Raw genomic sequence first — 13647 nt, forward strand, 5'->3', positions numbered from 1 at the left:
GATATAAAAGAGAGAAGCGAGCAGAGACACATGGGAACCTCATACCACCAAGAAAGCAGTGCTGGGAGCAGAGCGTGTCCTCTGGACCTGAGGTTCCTGCGCAGAGAAGCTCCCAGACCAAAGGAAGACTGATGACATGGACCTTCCTGCAGAGCCAACAGAGAAAGCATTCCCCTGGAACTGACACCCTGAATTTGGACTTGTAGCCTACTGGACTGTGAAGAAATAAACTTCTTTTTGTTAAAGCCATCCACTTGTGGTATTTCTGTTAGAGCAGCACTAGATGACTGAGACAAATGTCAAAGGAATGAGGAAATCACCAGTTGGCAAACACCACAGTAATAGTTGTAGGCGAGGCCCTCTGGTGGATGCTGAAACTAGTAGGGGAAAGTCTGAGGAGAAATAGGATATTTACATAGTCTCAAAGTATCTTCTCCCAAGAAATTAATTACAAAGAGAAAAACGGTAACTTTCCAGTGGAGAAGCCACAGACACCCCCTTAACCAAGTCTGTAAAGTTAATATCCCTGGTAATTAAAACACTGATACCATGTACTCCCTGATATGATTCACTGAAATGAGCACAACCTCTTCTGGGGTGTTCTGGCTAAAAATGTGTAACCTCAGTCTAATCATGAGAGAACACTGGACACATCCGATTAAGAAAACTGCTACAAAATACCAGACCAGTAACTCTTCAAAAGGGTCAAGATTATGAAAGACTGAGGAGCCGTCCCAAAGTAAAGGAAGCTAAGGGGACAACGTCAGCGAGATGCAGTGTGGGGTCCTGGATTGGATCCTGAAAGAGAAAAAGGCATTAGTGGGAGAATTGGTGAAGTTGGAATAGAGTCTGTAGTTTAGTTACTAGTACTATACCAATGTTCATTTCTGGTTTTGATAAGTGTACTGTACTATGATTATGTAAGCAGTTAACAGGAGAAGCCGGGTAAAGAAATTGTGGAAACTTTTTCCTAATTTTGCAACTCTTCTGTAGGTTTAAAATTATTTCAAAATATTTTTCACACAATGAGGGGAAGGCAGTGGATAGCTCTCCCTGAAATCCATCTTCTACAGCAAAGGTTGGCAAACTGCCTGTGAAGAGCTGGGTGGTAAATATTTTGGGCTTTGCACATAGTACAGTCGGTCTCTATAGCAATTCATCTCTGTCCTTGTAGCATGAAAGCAGCTTTCGACCGTACGTAAAGGAGTGGGCATGGCCGGGACCCTGTTCCTGTGCCTCCGTTTTAGATGATATCAACTAGGCATTTTTTGCTTGTTTTGTTCTTTGTCTTAGCTGTTCCACAGAGCAGATCTTGGTGCATTCTGTGGGAAGGGGAGCTGCAGCTGAGATAGTTGTACCCTGTAGCTCTGACATGTTCTTCTTGGTGCAGTTTTAGAATTGGAGATTTGGAGAGAGATGGCTTATTTTGCCTCTTGTTCAGATTTTGTTTTTGTGTGCCTATTCAGCATAATGGTATATGGCATGGACTTTGCAGTTGGACAGATCTGGGATAGAAACCTAACTTTGCTCTTATTGGCTGTAGGACCGTGGACAAGTCACTTAACATCTCTGAGTCTTGTTTCCTCATACGTAAAATAGTAACATTGTCATTAGCCATGGGGAAAGAATTTCAGATGATTGACTAAGAGGAAAGGAGATATTGCATATTCTTCTAGAGGGAAAATGGAGTAGGACAGTTTGGGAGTCTGTTGTTGGATTGGGACCACAGCCTGAGGATTGTGGTTGTCACACTCAGGAGGACCTCCGTGTGGATGGCCGTGGCTGCGAGGACTACCGGTCCATCGAAGTGGAAACTGATGTGGTGTCCAACACAAGTGGGTCTGCCAGGGTCAAGCTGGTGAGTAGAGTGGCCACAGTCCATGCCTACGTGGAGGGGCGGGTAGGCCCTAGGTGACCACTGCAGGCCTTGGGAGAGCACATAGCTCCTGGGGAAACCTAGACCCAAGCCAGACTCAGGGAGGAGGCTGTCTAGATCTGAAGGAGCCCTTACCTCCTCAAGGGGTCACTTTCCAGGTCCAGCACGGCTCCTAACAGTGTCTGTCTGGGACAGGAGGGGGTGGTTGGGTGTTTGGCTGCCTGCCTGAGTGAAGCCCTTTCTTGTGTGTGTCTGCAGGGCCACACGGACATCTTGGTAGGAGTGAAAGCAGAAATGGGAACGCCGAAGCTAGAGAAACCAAACGAAGGCTACTTGGAGTTCTTTGTTGACTGGTCAGTACTATGCAGATGTTTTGAAAGAAAAATGATTTGAAAAATGAAGATTCCAAAAATGACCTCTTGTTTCCCGTTGAGCCCACTCTTCTTTTGTATTTATTTAGTCATCATTCTTTCAGTCAGCTGGTATTTACTGAGTTCCTCCTATATGCCAGGCACTGGGATCTTTGTAAGGAGGTCTTGCTTCTAGTGCTGCCCTTGTCCTAATCCCCTGACCCTCTCTGGGCCTCAGTTTCCCTATCTGAAAAAGGAGGACATCTGCCAGGCAGCCCAGCAAATCATTGTTATGAGGGTCAAATGAAATGATGGGTGTTATTGTGCTTTGAAAAATATCAAATGTAGATGGCAAGGATCATTTGGCCTAAAATGCCCTATTTCTCTTCTTGCTTTAGCTTGGCAGAAACTGTTCATGACTTGTTTGGCAGAGCAAGGCCCAGGGCCAGCCAAGCAGCCTGACAGGCCAGGGGCTGAGAGTGGCAGCTAGACAGAAAGTGTGGGTGCTAGGAGGAGCTGGGGATGTGCGGTCTCTGCAGCCAGACAACCTTGGGCCAGAATCTCAGCTCCTTCTCTGGCTAGCTGTGTGACCTCAGACAAGTTACTCAGTCTCTGTGTGCCTAAGTGTCTTCATCTAAACAATGGGGATAATGTTGTGATAATGAGGAAATGAAATAATGATGACAGAGCAACCTAGCACAGTGACTGGCTCCCACTGGGCTTTCAGTAAATATCAGCTCTCTCCCTCTTGTTATCTCCCCCTTCTTGGGATTGGGGCTTCTTATGGGGTTGCTGGCCTGGTCCCGTCTTCTCTCTGTAACCTTGCTTCTAGCCAGGTGGTGACAGCAGGCCTTCCTGAGGTAGGTAAGATCTCTATGGGCTCATTCTAGGTGCAGTACATAATATTGATGCTGTATTGGGAGTCCCCCAGACCACCTCCCACATTTAAAGATTTGCTAGGAGGACTCAGCATATATATTACATACATACATGCATATTAGAGCAACAAAAATGCAGGAACCTGTGTACAGCATTTCTGCCCAGGAAGCGCATTAGAGACTCAGTGCCCAAGGTTTTCACTGGGGACTAGATAAAGTCACTGGGTGGTCTAAACAGTTTGCACTTGATTACTAACCTAAAGGTTGGCAGTTCTAACCTACCCAGCAGCACCACGGAAGAAAGTCCTAGCAATCTAAAGGTTACAGCCAAGAAAACCCTATGGAGCATCTCTACTCTGTAACACATGGGGTTGCCATGAGTTGGAATTGACTGCAACAGGTTTGGGGTTTGGTGTTTTTTTTTTTTTTTTTTTGGGGGGGTCTTTAGGTACCTATTGCCCAGCATGTACCAAAATTCCAGACTCCCAGAAGGAAGGCTGGTGTTCAGCATAAACTGTACTGTTAGTACAGCCTAGGCACAGTAGACCACCCTTATCAGTTAACTGTTGACTCGGAACACTCCGAGAGCCAAGTTCCCAGAGGCTAGCCAAGGGCCAACCTTGCAAGCAGGCCCTTCTAAGATAGTAGCCTCGGGCCTGCTCTGTCAACCCTTTTCTGCACAGATGCTAACCCACATTACCAAAAAAAACCCATTGCCATCAAGTCGATCCCAACCCATAGCAACCCTAGAGGACAGAGTAGAACTGCCCCACAGGGTTTTCAAGGAGCGGCTGGTGGATTTGAACTGCCGGCCTTTTGGTTAGCAGCTGTATCCCTTAACCACTGTGCCATCAGGGCTCCTAAGCCACATTGGTGTAGTCATTTTCCAGTCTTCATTTCCAAACAAAAAAGTTGATCCTCACAATACTCCTGTGAGATGGGTATTATCATCTGCCCCGTTTTAGAGATGATGGATCTCAGAGGGAGTGACTTTCCTAGGGTCACATAGTAATGCTGGCAGCAGGTCTGTCCAGCTCTAAATCTTTGCTCTTTCTCCTTCAGTGCAACCTACAGAGCCACCTGTATAGGGGAGTTGTGCTTACAAGTCCTGTATACCCACGTGCATCTTTCTGGCCAGTTGGCAGCCTGTTCAGCCCTCTGCTCTGGCTCCCCAGCGCCCTTTCCTGGTTCTGCCCGCTGCTCTCACTAGCCTAGGCTGAGCTGTCTGGTGGAATTGGCCATCCTTTAAGTTGCTGTGGATGATGGTAGCCTTGCTTAGGCCCTCAGCTTATCCCTTCTTTTGCTGTTGGAGAGAACCAAATGTGCCTTCTGGCTCCCATCTGTCTAGTTCAGGGGAGTAAGACGTCTCTGAGGGACAGACCCCATGTGTGAGGAGCTGTAATTTGCTTTACTTTTCTTCCCTTTCATTATCTTCTGCCTCATTCATCTTAGGTCGACCAAAGACAGTCTGTCCAACCACACCAAAGAGAGGGTGCTGTACTAGGTGCTTGTTTTGGGGGATATGTTTCCTTGTGACTCTGGTCTGACCCATCACATGACTCCACGCTAGCATCTGCTCTTGTCCCTTTTCTCTGTAGCTGTAGAGAGAAGGTGGCTCCAGGGTGAGGTCTAGGCTGCCTCTTCCCAGGACCTGACTTCTAGGAGCAGGTTCCCTCCAGGCTGAGAGTGGCTGCCTGTTGGTCTCTTCTCCCCTTTGTCAGTCCCAGAAGGACCCCACAGATAGTTCGGAATCTGTTTCTCCAGGTGGATGTTCCCAAGGTGGCACACTTTAGCTCTTCAGTGACTCAGTGAGTGCAGTCAGCCCAGCAGAGTTAATTGTCATGAGAGTGGCATTTTCCTGTGGAGATGGGAGAGGTTACTCAGCACCACTGGCTGCTTCCTGTATCAGAACCTCACTTGAGTCTTCAAGGAGCAGCTCTTAACTGCACCAAACCAATAAACCCTTTTGTTCTGATGCAATGACTATAAATGGCTTCCGGGCAGCTATGCATGTGCCCAGCAGTGAGCTCTTCCCCCAGCAGTGGGGCCTCTGCTAGCATCAGGGCACTCGCCCATCCACCGCTGAAACACAGTTGTTACTCAGTGGGAGGAAAGTGACTGGGGGCGGGCCTGCTCCTGCCATTCGGAGCGGAGCACAGCTTGATTTAACTGCTTATCAGCAGCTTCCAGGTTTTAATTATTTACATTCCCAGTGGTAGAGAGGTCTCAGGAAATTAATTGCTTTTCTGCTAACTCATTTCAGTTTAGTTTCATCTACTAGGAATGATAATACATGGAGCCGGAGGCAGACACCGCTCCCACCCCTGTAATTTTCCGTGTCTTGGGAATGATGAAGAACCTTGAGATACGTCTCACAGCCCTTTGGAAAGGGTGACTGCACAGGCCCTGATCCCCACGCCAATGCAAAAGCTCTGGATTCCTGAGTCCTGCTCCACAGATGGCCTGCACTTGGACCAAACTGGGAGCAAAATCCAAACCTTGTAACTCCTATCTTGTGTCTTTGGTCTGCTGGTTGTAGCCTGAGGATTTTAAAAAAAAAAAAAAAAAACAGCCAGCAGCCTTAGAGTCAGTGCCAGGACTCCAGCCTGAGAGTAGGCCCTTTTAAATGAGAAATTTGAAATTATGGGAAAAGGTGATTTGCATCTGAAGCCTAGAGGAAGGAAAGAATTTAGTGAGCTGATGTGTCACTCTAGGTCACCACTAGGTGGCAGTCCCTGTAGGGATGTAGTTTAGCCTGTCAGAGAGGCTTATATTTTTAACGGGGGGAGTTGAGGAGAATGTCTTTCATTCATAGGCATTTCAGTTGCCTGGCATTTGTCACTTCTCTTTGGGATCTTAACTGCTTTTCAGTGTGATCACTTGTATTTTTCACTAGCAGTGAACCAGAAGCATTGAGCCCAGCATTGGTGGGTGGAGTCACTCAATGTCTGTTTCTTGCCTGCTTCGTGCTGCTTGAAGGGGGCACTCTTCTTGGCTGATGGAGCTGGGGATAGGGGCAAAAAAGAGGCAACGTGAGGAAGCTGTTGAAGGCTAGCTGCACTCTGACAGTCTTCAGAGCTGAGGAGATAACTCTCCCAGCAACTTCAAACAAGGGCTTACACTGAAAAGCAACTCTGAATGTGCCACTGTTCCAGACCCATTTACAAGGAAGCTTTGGTGGGCTCAGACATGAGCTCACGTGTGCACTGGACGGAGGAAGCAGAGCCTTGGGACCTGCCTTGGGGATGGATGACTAGTGGAGGGTCAGGCCCAAGGTGGCCCCGACCCAGGTACCCATTAAATCACTTGTTCTGCTGCAGGCTTGGCCTGGCCTTAAGGCTCCATGGATTTGCAGGCCAGGTTGATTTCGAGGGAAGCAACAACAGGCCTAGTGTGTGGGGTCCCACTGCAGGTAGACGTTGCCTTGATCCCACCCCACCCCAGTTAAACCAGAGATGTGCCAGAAGGAGGAGTGGGGCGGAGGTGATGAGTCAGGAGAGGTGGAGATCTGGGGAAGGCAGCGTTCCCAGGAGCTTTATTAGTTTATCCAGCTCAGTAAGCGATTTCCCATAGCCCTGGAAGGGGGGAGCTCATGCTGGGTCATGCTTTATGAGGGCTCTGAATTGGATTTTTACAGAAAGCATTTGGTTTTATGCCAAAAACCCAAGTGTGAGCACCCCTATGAAAGAATATATTGCGATGCATATGAGCAGGGGGCTAGGATTACTAGTCTTTGTTCTCGTTCTCTTTTTAAACTTTGTAACAGAAAAGCTTTTTATTTAGGACTCTAACCCTTAGAGAGGAGCCCTGGTTGCACAGTGGTTAAAGCACTCGGCTGCCAATGGAAAGGTGGGTGGTTCGAATACCCACCAGTCATTCTGCGAGAAACAGATGTGGCAGTGTGTTTCCAAAGATTTCCAGCCTCGGAAACCCTATGAAGCAGTTCTACTCTGTCCTGTAGAGTCACTATGAGTCAGAATTGACTTCACGGCAATGGGTTTGTTTGTTTGTTTTTTAACCCTCAGAGAAAAACCTTTACCAAGCCTTCGAGCTAAATGATGTCCCTTGGTCTGCATTCCTTACCTCCAGTATTTGTGGTCTTAGTAATAAGTCCCGAGACCAGAGCACCCATTCATTACTTTGGGGCAAAAGATAGGCCCAAGAAAAGCTAACCTGACTGACGTTAGACTACAAGCCAAGCTGCAGAATTACCAGTCACAGAAAGTACAGGGAAGTGGAGCGGGTAAGGGCCAGGCTGCCTGGGTTAGAATCTTAGCTCCCCTAGTCACTAGTTTCATGACCTTAGATAAATTACATAACTATTCTGTGACTCCATTTCCTTGTCTTTAAAATGGGTCAGGAGGGCGGGGCCAAGATGGCAGAGTAGCCAGATGCTTCCAGTGGTCCCTCTTACAACAAAGACCTGAAAAAACAAGTGAATCAATTTTATATGACAGTCTAGGAGCCCTGAACATCAAAGGCTAAGTTGAGGAATTGGACTGAGTGGAAGGGGGAGGGAGAGACAGTTCAGAAGCAGTGAGAAGTTGCCAGACCTGACCCGGTGGGAGCCCAAGCCCTGCTAGCTGGATTGGCTGGCCTGCTTGGTGAGGTGGTCAGTGGTGTTCGGGATGAGTCTGCTCAGGCCTCTAGAGCCAGTGAAAAGCGGTGCTCAATCGGGAAAAGATTAGTACATGTGTTTAACCTACCACGCGGATCAAAAAACACCCCATTTGGGAAGAACCTCTCCTATTTACCTGCTCCCTCCCCGGGGCCAGCTTCAGAGATTGCCACTTTCCCTGGGCCAGAAGTAGGACCTATCAGGCACCCTGAGCCATTCTTCCAGCCTTGGAGAGGGAACAAATTAACAAACAGGAAAAAATAATCTGCCAGCTCCCCTAAGCTGGGAACTCAGGGCAGGCACAGCTCTTTTGCCTTGGCATAAGGGGTCCACGGACTTTGAATGCCTTTTACCCCTGCATAGACTTGTGTGGGCCCATTTCAACAGCGTAGACCGTCATTAGCACAGTACAACAGGGTATATACCTGAAGCCTAACTTCACTGTATCAGCTATATGGTAGAGTGGCAGGTTTATGACATTTGATACCGCTCTGCGCATTAAGCGGGGTCCTCACCTACCCACATCAGGGGCCTGAGGACTGGTGGCTCCACCCACACCACCTAGCCACCTGCAACAGGGGTCTAAGAATAAGTGGTGTTTCCCAGTCCTTACAGCCAACAGCACTGGGTGCCCATAGTCCAGCTGCAAAACCCACCCACCTATGCACTCTAGGGAACAGGGACATGCCTTCCTCCCAGACACTTAGGGGCAGCCATCAGCCCCCTGATTTGCTTAGCACATGACCCTCTACTGCAGCCAGATACCTGTGCCTACACCAATCATCCCTGCTTGTCTAGGACTGTAGGTGAGAGCCTGCAGCACATACTTGCTGACCAACTGTATGGACACTTGAGCTGAATCCATACAAGAAAAGTAAATGGACTGCTGGGCTCACATACCTAGTAACAGATCTAACCACCTGGTAACAGGACGTTAGAGCTTCAAAGCTGCCATTAATCAAAACTAGCTCATAGGAGCAGCCTATTTGGGCATATCAAAACAAAACAAGAAGCTAGGACATAGTAAGCAGACATAAAATAAATAAATCTAATAATTTATTAATGGCTCAGAGACAACAGTCAATATCAAATCACATAAAGACGCAGACCATGATGGCTTCAGCAAGCTCCCAGAACAAAGAATCAAGAAATTTTCCGGAGGAAGAGAACTTCTTGGAATTACCAGAGGCAGAATACAAAAGATTAATATACAGAACTCTTCAGGAGATCAGGCAAAATGTAGAATGAGCCAAGGAACAGACAAAGCAATAGACGAATTTAAGAGGATGATAGGAGAGCACAATGACAAATTTAACAGGCTGCAAGAAGCCATAGAGAGCAAAGAGAAATCCAGAAGATTAACAACAAAATTTCAGAATTGGACAACTCAATAGAAAGTCATAGGAGCAGAATTGAGGCAATGGAAGCCAGCATTAGTGAGATTGAAGGTAAAGCACTTGACACCAACTTATTTGAGGAAAAATCAGATAAAAGAATTTAAAAAAATGAAGAAACCCTAAGACTTATGTGGGACTCTATCAAGAGGAATAACCTGTAAGTGATTGGAGTTCCAGAACAGAGGGGGATAACAGAAAATACAGAGAGAATTGTTGAAGATTAGTTGGCAGAAAACTTCTCTGATATCATGAAAGATGAGAAGATATCTATCAAAGATGCTCATCGAACCCCACACAAGGTAGTTCCCAAAAGAAAGTCACCAAGACATATTATAGTCAAAGTTGCTAAAGCCAAAGATAAAGAGAGAATTTTAAGAGCAGCTAGGGATAAACGAAAAGTCATCTAAAATGCGTCAGTAATGATGCATATGCTTGACATTTCTCAAGCTGAAAGAACTGGAGAAAAAATTCAAGGCTCAAGTTGCAATATTGAAGAATTCTATGGGGAAAATATTGAACAATGCAGGAAGCTTCAAAAGAAGATGGAAGGAGTACATAGAGTCACTGTACCAAAAAGAATTGGTCGATATTCAACCATTTCAGAAGGCAACATATGATCAAGAACCATGGTACTGAAGGAAGAAGTCCAAGCTGCACTGAAGGCATTGGTGAAAAACAAGGCGCCAGGAATTGATGGAATACCAATTGAGATGTTTCAACAAAGGGATGCAGCGCTGGAGGTGCTCATTCATCTATGCCAAGAAATTTGGAAGACAGCTACCTGGCCAATGACTGGAAGAGATCCATATCTGTGCCCATTCCAAAGGTGATCCAGTGGAACGCGGAAGTTATTGAACAATATCATTAATATCACACACAAGTAAAATTTTGCTGAAGATCATTCAAAAGCGATTGCAGCAGTACATTGACAGGGAACTGCCAGACATTCAAGCCAGATTCAGAAGAGGACATGGAACGAGGGATATCACTGCTGATACCTGATGGATATTGGCTGAAAGCAGAGAGTGCCAGAAAGATGTTTACCTGTATTTTATAGACTATGCAAAGGCATTCGACTGTGTGGATCATAACAAATTATGGACAACGATGTGAAGAATGGGAATTCCAGAACACTGAATTGTACCCATGAGGAAACTGTACGTAGACCAAGAGGCAGTCTTTCGAATAGAACAAAGGGATTACTGCGTGGTTTAAAGTCAGGAAAAGTGTGCGTCAGGGTTGTATCCTCTCACCGTACTTATTCAATCTGTATGCCGAGCAAATAATATGAAGAAGAACAGGGCATCAGGATTAGAGTCAGACTTGTTAACAACCTGCGGTATGAGGACAACACAACTTTGCTTGCTGAAAGTGAAGAGAGCTTGAAGCACTAACTGATGAAGAGCAAAGACTACATACAGCCTTCAGTATGGATTGCTCCTCAACATAAAGAAAACAAAAATCCTCATGACTGGACCAATAAGCAACATCATGATAAATGGAGAAGATTGAAGTTGTCAAGGATTTCATTTTACTTGGATCCACAGTCAACACCCTTGGAAGCAGCAGTCAAGAAATCAAAAGACGTATTGCATCGGGCAAATCTGCTGCAAAAGACCTCTTTAAAATGTTGAAAAGCAAAGATGTCACTTTGAGGACTAAGGTGCGCCTGACCCAAGCCATGATATTTTCAATTGCCTCATAAGCATGCAAAAGCTGGATAATAAATAAGGAAGACCGAAGAAGAATTGACACCTTTGAATTATGGTGTTGGCGGAGAATGTTGAATATACCATGGACTGCCAGAAGAATGAACGAATCTATCTTGGAAGAAGTACAGCTAGAATGCTCCTTAGAAGCAAGGATGGCAAGACTTTGTTTCACGTACTTTGACTGTGTTACCAGGAGGGACTAGTCCCTGGAGAAGGACATCATACTTGGTAAAGTAGTGTCAGCGAAAAAGAGGATGACCCTCAACGAGATGGATTGACACAGTGGCTGCAACAATGGGGTCAGGCATAAACCAGCAATTGTGAGAGCAGAGCAGGACCGAACACTGTTTCATTCTGTTGTACATAGGGTCGCTATGAGTCGGGACTGGCTGGACGGCACCTAACAACAGCTTCAGGGTAGTTGTGAGAGTTAAAACATCTGAATAGCTGAGAAGGTTTCTAGCACATAGTAGGCACTCAAAAAAGTTGTTATAGTTTCTTCTCCTGTAAAGTGAGAGATCTCACAGTGTCATCCTGTAGGCCAAATCCCACCTGTATTAGCATATGGACTTTCTTATAAAGATAAAGTGAACTGCCTTTAGACAGGGCTGGAGGGCTTGCCACAGTCTTCACCATTGCCTGCTAATTACATGTGTCCCTTTGTTTGGATTTACGTAGTCACCTGTCTGACCCTGCAAGCATTTGGTTTTTTGTCTCTCAAGATGATCTTTAAGCTTTCCAGGTCTGTGCTTCTGTCCATCTTTGTCGGAAAGGGTCTTTGTGAGCGCCCTAGATACAACGTGGAACCCTTGTTTCTCTGTTCTCGCTTCTCTCTTTATCCTATGGCAGAATACAGGCTCTCTGGGCTTTTCTTATGTTACCAAACCCCCACACTCCATCCCACACCTTGAAAATCACCTTCCGTTTTCCCAGCCTCCTCCCCAGCGTCAGCCTGCAGCCAGTGCACCACCCAGACATAGGAGCTTCCCATGGTCTCCGAGGCTGTGAACCTTCCTCTCCGCCTGGTTGCCAGCTAGGCTGAAAGAATGACCTGTTGAAAGAAAAAAAAAAACTGTTTTAAAAGGCTAACATTTCTACTTTAAATTAGCCCAGTGTCAGAAAAACAAAAAACCTCAAAACAATGGGGCATGGTTTTAGAGGTAGACTAATTTAGATGGGTAGACCTGGAAAGTTCTGTAAATTCATCCCTTAGGGCTGTAGAATAGTTAAAGCAGTAATCCCCGAGTAACTGGTCACACCCAGGAGGATGTACAGGCCCACCTGGTTCAGGAACAGGTAAACATTCTAAGCATAAGCATCTCTGACTGGTTTGTCTCCACAGAGATCTGTATAGATGTGTTTTTAAGCCTTTAAAAGATGGGATTTCATACTGATTGCTTAGTGTCTAAACTAGAAAGAGGTTGTGTTTTGCTGGCTGCAAAATCGGCTTGGTCCCTGGTGATGTGATTTTTTCATGATAAGTGAGCTTCTTTTCACGGCTTGGTGACGGAGTCAGGTAGAGGTGGTGAACAGCCAGCAAGGTTGCTCTGGCAGTAGCAAAGTTTCCTTTGGGATTTTAAATTGCAGTTCTCCTGGCCGATAGTGGTAAGGGAAGACTATAATTAGAAAAGCAAAGTTATTACACAGCGATGCAATCTGATTATTTTAGAGTTCATTCTTACACCTAATTAGGGTGGACTAGACAAAAACCAAAAAAACCAAACCCATTGCTGTCCAGTCGATTCCAAATCATAGCGACCCTATAGGACAGAATAGAAAGAGTAGAATTAACTGCCCCGTAGGGTTTCCAAGGAGCGGCTGGTGGATTTCAACTGCCGACCTTTTGGTTAGCAGCTATAGCTCTTAACCATTTCGACACCAGGGATCAGACTAGACAAAACGGACTTTTAAGTATGAATCAGGTGAGATTTCTTTTGTTTTACATTAATGGGGGGACGGGGCGCAGCCTTGAGTGTTCACACAGGTTGTTTGCTTTGCTAGAATCAGTATACTTCTCTGTGGCCTTCCCAACTCCGTGCTTGTCTTCAGGTTTGCCGTCTCCCAACCCTCAGTGCTCATTGGCACCCCCTGCTGTTTGTTCCCTGTCCTGAAACTCCCCTTACTTCACCGGTATTGCTAGCTTAGGGTCTATGTCCACTTTACTCAATTTCCAGCTCCCCGGTGCCTTGCACAGGGCTGAGTACCTTCCAGATAGATGAGTGAGCAGACAGATGGGCTGAGGTCTGTCTAGAAAGCTTCAATATATAATTTTGTAGTTCCCATCCTGATATAGCTGGTTCTTACCTTTCTGGCCCTTTGTCATTACAGTAAAAGGATTATCGCAGTGTTTACTTGTCTCACAGACATATTAAGGGTTGGTCTGTGTTAAGTCGATATCCTCAAAAATTTCTGGTTAAGCACTTTATTTAGTGTTTGTGGTGGCAAATGTTGAATCCTGTTCATTCTTTGTTGAGGTAATTGGGGCATAAGTGTCAAGAGACCAAAAAGTTTTTCCTCTTAAAAAAAAATCAAATAAAATAAAAGGGGTAACTTAATATTTCATCAGCCAGCAGTCTCTTATGTTCATTTAAAGTTTATGACATAACTCTGGTGTACTGTCAGACATTATCTTCTGAACCATTCCAGAAAGATTACTACATTTACATTGTGGTTTTTATATTGAGAGTACCATAGTGGATTCTAAGGCTGTGAAAACTGGGGGTAGGTATACAAGGCACCCCCTCTGTAAGGTGGACTGTTTAACTCTCTAGGCCTCCCAGCTTCCTGGGCCTGCATTTATTATACTTTCAAAATAA

The 13647-nt window shown here is 45.7% G+C and overlaps 1 protein-coding gene across 1 annotated transcript in view; it reads left to right on the top strand.

Moving 5' to 3' along the window:
- Positions 1-13647, top strand: part of EXOSC7 (exosome component 7) — a 37642-nt gene that overhangs the window by 9809 nt on the left and 14186 nt on the right. The window contains exons 2-3 of the mRNA XM_004368450.3: positions 1757-1858; positions 2135-2229. Coding sequence (XP_004368507.1) covers positions 1757-1858; positions 2135-2229 — 197 coding nt within the window. The remainder of the gene's footprint in view (positions 1-1756; positions 1859-2134; positions 2230-13647) is intronic.

This window comes from Trichechus manatus, unplaced genomic scaffold, assembly GCF_000243295.1.
Source record: "Trichechus manatus latirostris isolate Lorelei unplaced genomic scaffold, TriManLat1.0 scaffold00001, whole genome shotgun sequence".
Classification (NCBI taxonomy): Eukaryota; Metazoa; Chordata; class Mammalia; order Sirenia; family Trichechidae; genus Trichechus; species Trichechus manatus.